Source organism: Polypterus senegalus, chromosome 12 (genome assembly GCF_016835505.1).
Source record: "Polypterus senegalus isolate Bchr_013 chromosome 12, ASM1683550v1, whole genome shotgun sequence".
Lineage (NCBI taxonomy): Eukaryota > Metazoa > Chordata > Cladistia > Polypteriformes > Polypteridae > Polypterus > Polypterus senegalus.
Genome location: NC_053165.1, coordinates 58278120 through 58294654, shown reverse-complemented (window position 1 = coordinate 58294654; position 16535 = coordinate 58278120). Strand labels below are relative to the sequence as shown.

At 38.7% G+C, this 16535-nt stretch overlaps 1 protein-coding gene across 2 annotated transcripts in view; it reads right to left on the bottom strand.

The window, feature by feature from the left end:
- Positions 1 to 16535, bottom strand: part of si:dkey-215k6.1 (transmembrane protein 132C) — a 447906-nt gene that overhangs the window by 268970 nt on the left and 162401 nt on the right. For both annotated transcript variants that reach the window (XM_039771576.1, XM_039771574.1), the window contains exon 2: positions 8627 to 9509. In XM_039771576.1, coding sequence (XP_039627510.1) covers positions 8627 to 9381 — 755 coding nt within the window. In that variant the 5' untranslated portion in view covers positions 9382 to 9509. The remainder of the gene's footprint in view (positions 1 to 8626; positions 9510 to 16535) is intronic.

Below are 16535 nucleotides of genomic sequence, written 5' to 3'. Positions count from 1 at the left end.
AGCAGAGATCATTTTCTAATAGGCCATGATCATTTTAGGAATAATATAAAGATCACTAAGTGTCAGTGAACTCAGAGCTTCCAACACCTACTGAGCTCCGTCACAGGGATGGCTATGCAGTTCTTGGTAATAAAGTACACTTCTCTTAGGGGAAACATCCTGTCATTAACTTTATTTTATTTTCCTCCAAGATGCAGAGGAGCACCACCTAGTGTCCATTTTATATCTGCTTGAATTTAATTTCACCAACAGTTCTGCTCCCATAAACTTGGTGATCAATTAGACATCATGGTCACCAATTTCTATTGGATTGAAAATGGCAGAGAAAAAGTGCTTTATTTTTCAAACCATCTAAAATGTTATAATTATTACTCTAGACCATCAGAGTTTGAAGCGAAATAGTTTGAGGCACTTTGAAGGTCACAGCAGACCATTTATTAAGGTTAAATTCTGAAAAAAAGAACAGTAAAAAAAAAAACCACATAAAAAGACAGTTCAGGCCTATTATAGCAGGGCCAATGCTCCTGCTGTACCCTGGGGCACCGTCCATAGCCTGCTCTCTTATACCTCCCAAATAAACTCAATGCAAGAAAATCTAGCAAAACTATTCAAGATCCAAACTAGTCTCCTCAATGACCTAGGCCATAAAAAATCTATTTTAAGTTATTTTATAAAGTACTATCATGTTTTTGATATAAATTGATACTTTTTATCATGGTTACACTAAATTGATTTAAAAGATAGACAAGACATTACTAATTACTCTAATAGCTATTACTGCTTGAAATGACTGATTTTTAATTTATTATTCACACATGGCTGCAAAGTCCAATTTGCAGCAGCCATTACCCCATCTTATCATTAATTAATCACATTTAAATGCTAACTAGGTATTAGAGAAACCTTTCTAATTGTGTTAGCATGCCCAAAACCAGTTGTTCTGCTCAATAAGCAAGTAAGATGCATTTCCTTGCATTGCAGAATACTGTAAAAGTTTAAATCTGTGTTCCAAAATGGCTCAAACCAAGCTGTCTTCTTAATAATCACATGTCACACTGATTGTTGTTTTGTGAAATGAAGTTTATTCCATGTGACAAACTGCCCAAGAAACTGAACATTTCATACAAAGGTGCCGACTGATATCTTGAGAGAAGAGGGGTAGCTGGATCTACCCAGGACAGAACAAGAATCGGAAAGCTCAGGAGCACAACTGCCGGAGAGGTTAAGTACACCAGAGCCAGCAGTTTAAGAAACAGGTGCCTTACATGTCCTCAAACAGCACAAGGAACAGTAAAAAGTTACAAAGGCAAAAGGACACTGACAATAGACAGTGGATGTCTGGATGATTCCAAACTCCTGCCTATTTAAACCTTTACCTTTATGTCAGTGCCGGATGTGGCTTTTGCTTTTAACCTCTGCTTCTGAGTAGCCAGTATCCCAGAGCTGTCTTTTCACTGTTACACAGGCGTAATAGGGTGGCACAGGGTGACAGACATGGTGTACGTGCTAGACCAGAGGTCTTCAATCACGGTTCTTGGAGGGCTGCAGTGGCTGCAGGTTTTCCTTCCCAATTAGTTTCCTATTAAGAAGACAGTCCATGATGATAATGAAATGTAGTATTTAACTATTTGGCTTGTTAGCGCTTTTATTCACCCAAAATAAATTTGAATTGCACAATAGAGTTTCCTTTTCTTAGCACATTACCCATGCATTTTGTGGACCAGAATAGATTTAAATATAACGGTCCGTCCAATTCCCCACTGATTTGTTTCTAAATATTTTTTAACACATATACTTCACAGGAGATGCACAAACCAGTGTGTTTCTTCATGCCGGTCTCAAGCCCGGAAAAATGGGGACGGTTATGTCAGGAAGGGCATCTGGTGTAAAATTTTGCCTAATCAATATGCAGACAACAAAGATGATCCGTTGTGGCAACCTCTAACAGGAGCAAACAGGAGCATGCATTTCATTATTAACTAATGTCTGGTTAACAAAAAGAAGAAGAAGCAATTAAGGGTTCTTCATGGTGCATATGCACAGGTTTAAAATGAAACACAGTAGCTGGTTATATGCATTTCATTATTAACTAATGTCTAGTTAACAAAACAGGCAACAACTAAATCTTACATGGAGAAGGACAAACTAATTGTGATTGCATTCACTACACTGAGAAATTCTGATAAACTAAACTAGGCAATTAAGGGTTCTGAATCGATACAGGCTAGATAACTAAACTTAAACTCAAAAAACGTATTGCTTTAGTAGTAAATAAAAGGGTTCTAATTAAGAAATTGGTTAAAGTGAAAAGCTGCAGCCATAGCAGACCTCCAGGACTGTAACTGAAGACCTCTGATCTACAAAGTAACATAAATTTGTCTTTGATGAATGAAAGGACTAACAAGGCATAGAGTTAAATACCAAATATCATTATTAGCAAGGACTGAGTTCTAATTAGGACACTGGCTGGAATGAAAACCTGTAGCCACTGCGGCCCTCTAGGTAAATGGTAAATGGTAAATGGCCTGTATTTGATATAGCGCCTAACTAGAGTTCAAGAACTCCCCTAGGCGCTTTACAACACAACAGTCATTCACCCATTCACACACACATTCACCATAACTGATAACGTAAAAATGAGTTTAATATACAGAAGTGAAAAGTGGAAGCTAACTTCTGCTTGCTGAATCTCAACTTTCACACAATCTTTTATATTGCATATTTGAGTGTGTAGGTGTGTATATATTGTGACCTGCAGGGGGTGCAGAGCTCCCCAAATGTGACAAAGACAGACACAGGAAACAACTTCCGTGCACACACTTTTTTTGTTTCCATGGGAAACGCTTTCCCTCGTTTCCCACCAGCTCAGCACAATGCACAAGCACAATAAACAAAGCACACAGCACAGCTTTCTCTTTCTCTTTCTGACTCCACTCCACCCAGCAAGCTTCGTCCTCTTCCACATAACTCTGGCCCCTGGAGTATTGGCAGCTTCTCCTTTTACAGAACACCTGGAGGTGTTCCAGGTTTCCCATGATCTTCTCTGGTGGAAGTGCTGCAACAAAGGGCTCAGCATTTCCTTCAGCACCCTCTGGCAGTGCCCATGGAACCCAACAGGGCTGCGCCAAACTCCAACTCACATGTGGGAGTCCGAGGCACCACTGCAACCCAGGGGGGAATGCCATCTAACATCTATGAATTATTTTTAATAGTTCACATTTTTGTAAAAAAGCATCAAAAGGTTTTTTTTTTCCCCAGACGCCAAAAGAAAATAAGTCACAGGTAAATAATGACAACCACACAGAACACCATTAAGGTCTGACAGTAAGCCCTGCATTGGTAATCACACAGCCACTCCAGTTATACCATGGCATATGAAGAATAGAAGGAAAATGAGAGAGAAATAAATAACTGACAAACTAAACAATTCCTACAACTATTTAAAAGAATTGACAAAAAGTTGTATTGAAACCTTAATTATGTAAGGAAACCACTACAGCCTGTTAAACATCGGCAGGCAGATGATTCAAGATTTTAAACGCTAAAGGCAAACTGCACCTAAAATATCTGCCTAAGTTTACCCGAAGCCAACAGTTATGCAGTAAGAATTGGAGTTACATTTATTTTTCTATATCCCTTAGTTATAGCTCTCATACCTGCCATGTTTTAAATGAAATCAGTCACAACTAAACATTCTGACCATAAAGCATTACAATGGTCAGTTTCACACAATGAACTAGATTGTTCAAGTTCATTCTGCAATTATTTACCCACCTTCAATCTGAGAAAGCAGGTTTTAGAAAGTGCACAAATGTGGTAACTGAAGATTAAATTTGTGTCAAAGAAATGGATGGCCAAAGTAAAGTTGTTTTTTTTTAATCTTTGAATTGTTTCAGTATTTGTAGAATAAACTTTGATTTTTTTTCTGAACATAAAGACATCATGTTAACTCATCCACTGCTTTTCCTCAGTTAATTAATTACATAATAAAAATGATCATTTGCTTTAATGGATTAATACAACTTAGTTTATTTGTAAAAATTGTATTACATTTTCAAATTCCATTCAGTATCTAATGGCTTCATATAAATACATAAACAAAAAACAAAAATCAGTCACAGCTCTACAACTGCAAAGTCACCACATATCTTACTACAGACGGGAAAGAAAGAGTACTGTCTTAATACTTCTGTACATGTTAAATAGGACTTGGAATACATAAAATAAATCTGTGAAGAAGAGTGTGTAACTGTCGCAGTCAGTTTTCAGGCCTGCACAACGGAATCCTATGAGGTCAATCAACAGCACCAAAAGGCGAGGTTAAATCTAAAATGCAGGACAAGTAACAACACTGTTTGTAGAGCTCAAAAAGGAGATTACATCGAGTCTACTGAAATGTTTAAATTTTCTAAACATTACAAAAAAATTAATCAAGATCTGTCCTATATTTGAAGAGAGAAAACATTATTTTGTGATATTTAATCCGTTATTTGCCATATACAATTTCTTGTGTTAGGAATTTGTCATTTTTTGCATACCCTAATTTACTCTCCAGAGATACTCAGAGGTTTGGGGTCTGAGCACAGGGTCAGTTATTTGTACAGCGCCCCTTTAGGGATTGCAGGTTAAGGGCTTTGCTCAAGGACCCAAAGGAGTAGCATTCCTTCCATTATAACCGGCAACCTTATTGTGTAATGTGACAATAAATAAATAACAAAATGCTATGTACGCATTGGATACGTAATTGTGTCAGTGTACTGTGCTGCTTATTTTTACATCATTGATTGATTTCAATGACACTAGATGCAACCTACAACTTTCAACTGTCAATGCTGAGAGGGTGGGCTCTAGCAAGTGCTGTTTTTTGATTGCTAATTTAGAGCATAACTCAGGGCCACAGGATTCCCAAGGCAAGCAAAGCGCATGCTCAAAGTTGTGTGCATCTATGGCTGATACAAATGCAAGAAAAAGTTGCCCAAAGTTGCTGCACAAAGCAGCTACTTCATCTCAAGAAGCCCTGAATTCATCAACCTCTCAGGAGAGTCTGCTGTGAATGTGGCACATAATGGCTGAAGATTTATACCCACTCTGCCAAAGATTTACCAATCAAAAAATAACACTCGCTAGAGCCCACCTTATCAAAGCTGAAAGGTTTTTTTTCAAAGCATATTTTGTGCTGCATAAATTAATACAAAATAAACAACAAGAATTTTTTTGTGACACATTTATTTATGTTCACATATGACTATCAATTATTTATTGTTGCATTTCACAATTCATTTATTTACTTGCATGTTCATAAATTTTGATGGAAATCAGGAGCGCAGAAAACAGTATTCAAGAAAGGGCTCTTTATCAGGTTTGGCTTTATAAGATGTTAGTATGGAAGAAAAATACAACCAAAACGTTTTGTCTAATACAGCTACGTCACCAGTACACTTGCTTTCACAGCAGTCAGATGGGCACGGATAGCAACAAACGCCTCAGCACATGCTTCTCCCTCTTCACGACTGTGACCACAGAGGACTAAAGGTGTATGTTCAAGGATTAGAGCTACTTACAGGAACCAGAGCAATTGATCGTGATGGGCTTTATAAAGCTAACGCGGCAGTTCTTTTATCTGCATGCCCAAACAACAACATGTGCATTATCCATTTCCTTAAGCGGCTTGTCAGCAGGCCTTGATTGACTTTAAGCCACATCTCAGCCAGCATTTGAGATCGATGAATCCGGTGGAATAACATCACATCCACAAAGGGCTCTGTGTCACATAATCCTGCTAAAAATCCCTCTGCACCATAAATCATTAGAACTGCTGTTTGCCACCAAACAGCGTGAAGACACTGCAAAGGAAGGCTGCCGCTCCTCACAGGAGCCTAACCTTAGACTTGAGACTTGCTTTAAACCCTTTGAGAGTGGGAAACCAAAGGCTCTGTCTAATTAAATAGAGCGCTTAAAAATGCAGGTGACAGCTGGTACCTGAGCCACCGTTACTCATAAAAACCACAAAAGCTGATGTGGGAGTAACTCTGATGGAGCCATGAGGTCTAAAATAATTAAAGCTGAAACAGCTTAGCGTTTCACAGGCACTCCTGCTGTTTGAATTTCGTGCTCATTAAGCTGTAAGATGACATCCCTCAGGAAAAAAGAGAATCACAAGCTCACAGTAGGGAACAGCCCCAACTAGCCAACCCAGCCCTGCCACAGAAACTGGGGCAGGTTGTCACCATTGCAGCACATTTACATAGACTGGCCGGCCAAGGGCAATAAAAAAGGTTTAACGGATAAAAAAAAAATGTGCAAAATGTGTGCATTTATTCATAGTTTGGAAACATGTACAGTCAAACTCGAAACATAAATTAGGTTTACTCCAAGTCACACAGAAACCAACAGTAGTCTCCACTGGACAGCACTCTGGAAAGGTTATCTTGCCAAGCCCTACATTTAAGAAGACCAGCCACTATACACCATATGTGGGTTCTTAAACTGTGTGAAGTATTTAATTGGGAGGATGCCCCCATAATTCATAAGCAAAGTGTGCCAGAAATCAGTTTGAAAGTTTCAGCTCAGGCTGGATTTCTTTTCAGATCTCAGCAGCCAAATGTTTGCTTCAGAATATTCTCAATGTGTTTTGCTGTAACATCCTTACAAGTCAAGTAAAACTAACATGTGCTTAATAAAAGTATTTCTGTTCTGCTCCAATAACACCAATTTTAAAAAGGGCTGAAATGTTGTGATTACACAACTTCTCATCATGAAGTCAACATGCCAGAACTATTAACATGATTCTGTACTGCTGTGGGAAAATTGTGCTTTTACAGTATGCTAAATACAACTCGTAATATTTAATTTGTGTCTTTTACTTTAGTGGGTTATTATTTTAGAATTATTTAGATAATGGTTCTTAAAGTGTGTCACCAAGACTATGTCTTAGAGCTCGTAAACTGACATTCTGCAAACAAAATATTCTGTATCTGAAAGTACACTCGGGTACCAATGAGCTCATTAAATCATTAATATTCATGAGGTAGTTTTCCAAGACTGACATATTTTGAAAGTAGATAACATTCTGAGGTGTAAGTGTAATAGACATAGGCAGGAATTCTGGGAAAATGAGTACACATTGTTACAGAGGATCACTGTTTATTAGAATATACTGTATATATTTAAGCTTTGATAAAGTGACCAGTGAGTTAATGTCTATAAGAATATTTAAAATAGAGGCATGGTACTTTAAGATGAATAGGTTTTGTGTCTAGACAAAAGTAACTTAATCAACCTGATCGGTTGTTCCAAACTTTGACAGTTACAATATTTTAGATAAGGCAGGGTTTTATTGTGAAAAGGGGCAGTCAGCAAGACCCTATAATTTCAAAGGATTTTAACAGGACAACGCCAGAGAGACATCGTTAACTGCCTAGACTAGGATGAGAGAGAGAGAGAAACAACTGCCAAAGAGAAGACAACTCAGTCTGACTTTGCCACCTATAGACTGCCTCCTCACTCCCAAGCATGACGCCTGGTTTAAGAAAGCAAAGAATGCAAACCAAAGCCACAGCCACCCGAGATGAAACTTGCTGTGTGACCACGGTTTGAATCGTTCACATTGTATGTCTTCATATCTAGCATTTACACCTGGCTTCTCCGTCAGATAAACATAATTAATGATTAAAATAGTTTGAGTAATGCGTTTACAGACATTTAGCAATGACCAATGATTGCTAATAAGACAAACTGTGCCCATTTAGGTATTGTACTGTTAGGGGTAGTGGTTAGCCCTTGGCTTCTAAAAGCAGGGACGCCTCCTGAGCAGAACGGCTTCTAGCCCCTGGTAAGTTAACAAACTTGAGGTAGCTAACCTTGGCCAGTGTTGAGATATTCTTGCTTTGCATTTGAGCTATAACCATAGAGGTTAAAGTGCTTTCCTTGACACTTTTACACCATCACAAAAGAGATTCACATAATATAAAGGGATAAACAAAAATATGAAAACTTTATTTATTACTATATATTACTGATTGAGGTGTATAGGATTGTATTCAAACCCAAAGCACTTGAGATACTGCATTTTATTACCAAAAGGGTCTCTAAAATGAAACAAGCATTTTGTGAACATGCAGCAGTTCATCTAAACTTTGTTCTGATGAAGACAGTCTTAGATGGGCAATTTAAAAATATAGTGATGTGCCATAAATATGCTGTGAGTTTGCATAGGTAGCTACTACCTTGGAAACCTTCCTTTACCCTTTCCATGCCAACTTTATACAAAAGAAACAAGGTCAATGGACCAATATAGTGCATATTATTATAGTGGAAAGAACTGAAAATAAGAAGAACAAAGCCTTATCCCATTAACATTCTAGTTTCCAGAGCAAGAATTCCATTCAGAGCTTTGTAGCTCATAATATGCAAGCATGAAATTCAACAAATATACTTCAGAAACCTTTTGACTTGACTCGGGCATTAAGAGCTTACAGTTTATGCCAATACTGTCTGGCTGGGAGCTAAAACAAGCTTTACACTATCATCTTCTGGCCAGGCAGTACAGCAGCACATTCTAATTAGGCACACTTCTTGACAAGTCAAAAGCCTCTTCTGCTACACTCACATTGCTCATGTCACTTACCTGATGGTGAACTGATCCACAGTTGTTGTGCTGCCTACACCAATACCAAATCGAACAACATCTCCCTGTCTGACTGGACTAGGTGGTACTTGAACCAAAATGTTTTCATCCAGCCTCAGCTCTGTAAACTTGGGACTTTCTTTGGTATGAAAAAGATAGACGGAGCCAATCCTTTGCATGGAGGGCATAGTTTCATCTTGCCCAGGATGAATGGCATTGCCTTTGCGGGGATCCTCCATAGCACAATCATTGGTACCATCCAAAGGTTGGACTGTGTAATACAGCTGCACACTGGTACCTTCCCATTGTTCTGCAGTTTTTTTACGTCCAGGCACCACTAAGGGTGGCCCAAACCAAGCTGTAAGTAGTTCTAGCTCAGTGACACACAATCCAGGATTGCCTTGCAGCCTACAGCTTGTTCTGACCTCCTGTGTTTCTCGAAATGCATATACATTAATGCATGGTAGCTTGTCAGGAACATCACTGTTACTCCAACTCTTTCCAGCAAGGTAAAACAATATTTGAACTCTGGGCCGGACAAAGTATACCTTGTCATCAACAATATGAGCTCTGATTTTCCAGTTAAAGGTTAGTTGACTTGAGTCCCCCAGAAGTCTTTGGGAAGACTGGAGCATCTCCAGAGGAACAGAGGCTTCTACTGAAATGTTATTATAACTAGAATTGACAATTGGAACACTTTGTGCCAAGTGGATGAAAAAGGGTTCTGTCCGGGACTGCAAACTTGAATTTTTCATCAGCTCCTGGCCTGCCTCTTTCAGGAAGAATGAAGAGTCTGCATTCTGGATTTGGTAGGTAACAGGAAGGTAGGTTGGAAGTGAGGAAAACCTTTGCTGATTATCTGCAATGGACTTGCTTTCGACACCTGTGGGTTGGAAAAAAAACAAAACAAAACAAGAAATAAATTTAAGAAATTAAATCTGACATTCATTGCTCTGCGATACACATCTAACAAACATAAAAGCAATTGCTGTTAAAATATTCTTTATCATCATAACACTTTCAAACAATATGCTGTCAACATTTGATAAGATTATACAGTGAAAGAGATATTAGTTCTAATATTTTATTTTATGAACTATAAGGTGTTACAGTACCAAACTGGGGGATGTAGGAAGTCTACAGCATAGGCCATCGGCCAACACAGTACCGTGATCTCCAAACAATGTTATTCTATCCACAATCAACTGAATGATTCTCTGCTTTTAGAAGCGTATTTAATGGGTAGGGTGGAATGAACAACTCTTCTCACTTTGCTGAAAAAAACTCAGCAGTTTTTGAAATCTACTGCTTGATGTGCCAAATTTCTGGAACATGTGGGGCTTGTGTAGGGTGTTGAATTTCCATGTTGCAGTTTTTTTCCAATCGCAGCTGTTACCATGAAACTTACTGCAATTGCCTCGAAGTTCTATTAGGAAGGTCTGCTTCTGGTGTTACCAGCCCTACTATATGTGATCAACACTTTTAAATGTAAATTTCATCTACCGAGGTGTGCTTTATTTACCGCGTGCCTCCTGTCAGTATAGGTACAATATTTTGACACTGCTGGATATACAACAAATGATTAAGACATCAGAATGCACATAACATGTGTCAGGTAAGCCTTTTTCTTGTAGTCCTGAAATATATTTATAAAAATATGTTTGTCATAGGATAGTTGACGAATGCTCAGTATCTGTGAATTACATTAAAAGCACAGCCAAAAAAACTCAAGAAAGAATTTAGGTTATAAACTACAGTTACATTTGTGGGAGGAACAAAGAGGAAGGTTTACTGTTGCTTAACAGTAAATAACTACTACAAGGGACTTTTATGCCAGGAATGAAAATAGCCTTAAGGCGAATAGGAGTCCAAGAATAAATAAACAGCAACAATACTCACATCTAACTGTGACACTGAGATCAGGCTTATTTAACCCTCAGGCAGTGTTACTTAGAATCTCAGTCATTTGAGGCTGCATCCCAGCTAATGAGGTCAATAGGCATGCTTAGAAAAACCTCTGTACGCGCTCCCCATTGAAAGAAACTGAATAATCTAAAGGGATTAGCAAATATAATTAAATAAGGCTACGCTCATACTTCCAGTTTGGTTGCTGTATCAGACAGTGGCCTGCATGTTAAAATCTCTCCAGAGCTCTACTTTTCCAAAGACATAGTCTGTTCCATCTCAATAAAACTATGGCATCCAGGGATAAAGAAAAAAGAGAACCCTCACCTGTTTATAGACAATCAACTGGCAAGATTAGCGTGCATCATTAACGTGTGTAAGTGTGTGACTACCTACATGCTATATGCAGGAAGCACCAACCATGCATTGCCACCCTAGTCCACTGAGCTTTTCAATGTTTTGGTAAGTGCATCTTCTGGGAATTTATGAACATTTAAACTGTTTCATTTGTCTCAGATATTAATTAAATAACAATTATACTCTTTGTTTAGAATATTAGATTGCACCACTTTTTTTTATTTTTGTAAATGTTGTTAATGGAACACTTTCATTTGCAATACTTCATCCTAAGCTTAAGAAATAAAGATGCAATTAATGCCATTTAATTTCTATCAAATTTACCTTCAACATCATCCTTATCCCATCTGGACAGCTTTGAAATGGAATGACCCAGAATGTAGTTGGCACTCCAACACACGAGGCAACTAAAATGTACCAGAGGCTCAGCACGCCTCCTTAACGACAACATTAATAAATTCTCACCAAATTCTAAAGCAGTTTTGAACAGTCCCTCTAATGGAAAATGTATTTCTTTTACATTTTAAATGGAACTGGGCAACTTTTATTCCATTGTGCTAAACTGGATGAATTAATCCATTTTTCTTTCAGTTAATGTAGTGGGAAATGTAGTAATATATCACACTAGGCAATATTATCCTGTTCAGTAATATTCTGAGTATAAGGTATATCTGGAGTACTACTAACTTAATACTTAATACTAACGAAGTACCACATTTTGATAACACAGTTCAAGATGGCTATGTGTGTAGTAAGATGATTTATGATAAATATGTATATACTGTAGTACAACAATTAGTTGATTTAATGATTAAATGATTTAATTTAATGAGTACTTATTTATTTATTTAAATACTTAAGTATTTTAGTACTTACTTTATTTATTTAAAATTGTAATTGAAAGGTCACTTTCCCAGTGCAGCCTCAAATCATTGGAGAACTGTTTATAAGAGAGAGGCAGAGCTTAGAAATGCTGCATATGTATATAAATTGCCAAACAGTATAGTTTCCACCACCACTACTTTTAACAGAATTTCTGACTTCCATGCAGGTGGTGCAGTGTTAGCACTGCCACCTCACAGTAACCCAGGTCCTCCCTGTGTGGTAGCGCATTGAGTAGTGAGAAAAGAGCTATATAAATGTAATGAATAATAATTATTATTATTTCCATATAATTGAACAAATGAGCTTCTGGTGGAATATCTCTCTATTATATAAAAAATTCCTGGGACAAGACAAGACTGTTTCAGTGAGACAAGACTTTATGCAAAGAGATTTAACCACATCCACGGTCCACTCACCTCTTATTTGTGTGAATGCTATTGTCAGACACAGTTCCTGTGCAGTCTATTTGTTTCCTTCGATGTAGTTCTTTTCTGGACAATAATTTTATATGTTCTAGATGAAAGGTTAACGACTAATTGAAGAAGAAAGGGCAGCGTGTCGAAAAAAGATCCAAAAGCGTTGGAGAGAAAAGAATTCAAAAAAGAACAATAATAATCTAAGTGCAAATTCGGAAAAAAAGGGAAAGTTACAATCAAGCCAGACCAAGTGGAACTGAAAACCTAACGGGTCCAAGCAGGGGTGGAAATAAAAGACAAAGAGTAGAAAACAAAGTAGAACGTCGTAAAGAGGTTCAAAAACTTTGGGGGCAATACACATGCAGAGCAGGTTAGAGATTATGAAAGTACTAAAATTCGAAAGTCTCAAAAAACTGATAGTAAAGATCGCATTAGCGCAAAAAGGTCTCGCCCTGCACATGCACACTTCACCAGAAGACACACACGGACACCTGGACTCACACAGGGGTTTTATTAAAGAGGATATACACACATTATATATATATATATATATATATATATATATATATATATATATATATATATATATATATATACCTAATGTATATACGTATATATGATACAATACCTCACAAATAATACAAAGAGTAAGTGACACATGTTTCACCCTAACTGGGATCATCAGGTGTATGGACATTTGCTTCCCCTTACAGGGAGCAAACCTTGGATGCCAGGCCTGAGGCAAAGCCTCTGATGTTACTCCATGGCAGCTGGTTCACTTCCTAGCCAGGATGAAGATCGGAGTATTACATTCATAGGTCTGAATCACAACCTGAACCAAGTTCCCCATGAGGGAAAGCAAAGGTGCTTACACCTGATGAGCCCCAATTAGGGTGAAACACATGTTGTGTTCTCTTTGTATTATTTGGCAGGTACTGTATCACATATCTATGATCTGATTCTCACAACTGAGATGACATGGTGGATGTTTGAATAGTACTGGCAACAAAAGGTAGCTCTTCCTGACTCTGAAATAATAGAACAATATATATAGAATTTATAATGCTTACATGCAATGGACTGGCACCCAGTCGAGGATTTGCTCCTGTCTTGTGCCCTATGCTAGCTGGGATGGGCTGCAGCACCCCACCACGGTTTATAAAGTGACATGACATATTGTTTACAAAAACAGATGCTACTAAGTTGGAGAATAATAGTTTAATCCATGCACATAATTTGGTCCATATCTTACTTTTGATGAGCTTATTCTGGTGATGGTTATGATGGCAACATGTTGAGCTGGACACACAAGGCCACTGTAACCACAGCAAATTTTCCTAGTTCCTTGTGAAAAATTCCCAGATATCAATGGGCATCACTAGGCAATACATTGAATTTTCATTTAGATTTGATATTAATGTGATACTAGCAAAATACCCACACTTCGCAGTGGAGAACTAGTGTGTTAAAGAAGTTCTGAAAAAAAAGATAGCATTTTAAAAATAACGTAACGTGATTGTCAATGTAATTGTCGTAGGCTTATTTTAGTATTGAGAATGATGAGTATGATTGTAAATGTTGTGTATGAGAAAAACACATTTTTAGGATGTAATGATCTCTTCATAAACAACGCTTGCAGTTCTGCCCTCAGGCTATAAAATCTCTGCTGAACTTACTCTTGAGCATGCAATGTACAGTTGGCCATGTGAGAAGCAATCTTGTGCCAAGTCAATGCCGACCTTTTTTAGAGTCTGGCCCCGTGACTCATTTATTGTCATAGCGAAACAGACACTTACTGGAAATTGGAGGCGTTTGAATTGGAATGGGAGGTCAGAGGGTATGAGAGGGATGCGAGGAGCCCTCGTATCTGAGCCTGTTTCAGTGAAGACAGTTGCCTCAATGAGTTCTTGTGCAGAGATTCGATGTAAAGCCTGGTGCCATTACAAATTTTTGGTGGTTGTAAGTTTCGTAGTAAAGCAGTGGAGTAAACAAAAAGGCAGGAATCACCAGCAGGCAGACATGAAGCAAGGCAAACAATAACAGGCTTGAAGCGGTGGAGTAAACAAGAAGGGAGCAGTGAGCACGAACAGCTGAGGAGAGTAAGGAAGCACATGAGCACGGGATGTCGTTAATGTATATAGGCACGGAGCCAACCACGTGGTAGGTGTGTGGACAGCGGCTGTGTGGAAAAAGGAAGGGGGTGGCCCTTGTGTGTGAAATAAATCCTCTTTTAATGGAAATAAGGTATGAAACCGCCAAAAGGATAGCTCAGTTCCTAAACTTCCTTATGGCGTAAGGGTGAGAACTGCCAAAAAGAAGACGTTATTTTCAAAAGTTCATTACGGGGCACAACACGAAATGAAACATACTTAACATTTGTAAGTACAGTGTAAAGGATGAGCATGGGAAAATTGGAAGTAGCAGAAATAGTAAGGAGGGGTTTACCCATCTATATATACAGTTTAGGGGGTACACCCGTTTCCCCCCCTTGGGTGATGTAATAGGACATGAAACATACCTAACTTTTATAAGTACACTGCAAGAAATGAGCATGCAAAATTTCAGCTTCCCACATATATGGAAAGTGGGAGAATTAGTGATGAGTCAGTGAGGGCTTTGCCTTTTATATGTGTAGATAGCAAAATACCCGCGCTTTGCAGCGAAGTAGTGTGTTAAAGAAGTTATGAAAAAGAAAAGGAAACATTTTAAAAATAACATAACCAGCGATAAAGCAAGGAAGACTCCGTAATAAGGACGTTTGGGTGTACGTAGAAGGGGTGCCTGCTAACCTAAAAGGGATATTTGGAGCTGACGGCTTTACTTGTCTGCTGTGGAGCGGGCGTCGGCCATGGATGGACACTAAGGGCGAGTCACCCAGGTGAGACGGACTTCATTCTTCAATAAAGGAACGGTCGCTGTGCCGGTGAGACCGTTTCTTTACATGTAAATTAATTAAACGTGTCCGCGGCGCACATCAGGATTGGTCGCTGGATTTACTGCAGACTTCCCAGGCTGTGTGATTATAAACTTTTAAAAGAAAGTTCAGATGAAGGAGTGGGGAACGTGTGGGGATTGTGTGTGTCTGGGTGTCTAATTTATATGTGTATATAGTTGTAATATAGGTTAAGTACATGTGAATATATTTGCGCCATTCATAAATAAGATATTCTTTCTGTTTCTTTACCTTGCTTTCTTTCTTTCCTGCTTTCTTGCATTGTTTCATTTTCAGGAGCGTCTCTATGAAGTTGTGGATTTGCCTGCGAGTATGTAGTGACAGCATGTCTATTAACTTGTGGATTTTATTGCGAGTATCTAGCGACAGCGTGACGAAGTTGTTTCCATCTAGCTGCATCAGAAAATGTACCAGGACGTCTGACACGCCTCCTTTTTACTGTTTCCTCACAGCTTGGAGTGCTGCTGATGGATGGCCTTATATGGGCAGGCAGCCAACTATGTGGGAGGCATGGTGATGGGGGACGCAACTCCGCCTCACACGGCGACCGAGCTGCAGGCTATGGCCGTATATACAGTATGTACGTAAGTAGTATTCAGTTATGACTGTTACGCGTAGAATTTCGAAATGAAACCTGCTTAACTTTTGTAAGTAACCTGTAAGCAACGAGCCTGCCAAATTTCAGCCTTCTACCTACATGGGAAGTTGGAGAATTAGTGATGAGTGAGTGAGTCAGTCAGTCAGTGAGGGCTTTGCCTTTTATTAATAAAGATCAATAGGCAAAAGGTAATATTGTGATGTTCAGCACTTCGATTTTCCACATCTCCATGCTTTTTCTAAGCATAATTACATCAATTCTACCCATGTTGCCTTGAGGTGGCGAGTCTGGGAAAAAGTGAAACAAGAAACAGAAAATGGAAGAGTTTAGAACAGGCTTGTGTAGCTCTGCTGTTTGCAGATAGTTTGGTTTTATCCAAGATGACAATTCAGAACAAGATCTGAAGATGCCTCTTTATATGCGGTTCCATGATTGTTACTGCATATAAACAGGCCATCCAGGGTGGTGCAGCTCCGGCAAAGAGTTCTCCCAGCCTCCAAAGCTAAAGGGTTCCTGCTAAGCAAAGCTCCATAAAATGTTTGCTGTTCCACTGCATATCGTATTTAGCACAGCAGGCAGCATGTGGAAGGAGATAACAGCTGCCTTAACCTTCTGTACTGCAAAACACACTTTCACCTACGTACCATGTGCCCTAAAATTACTTGTACTTTGCCAGTGGTCAGATAACTACACCAACCATTAATTCACAAAAACACAAGTCTGCACATTGTAAGCCCTCATCCGTCCATTTGACTCTATTTCAACGCTGCATTGAAACATCATAAATGGTAATAA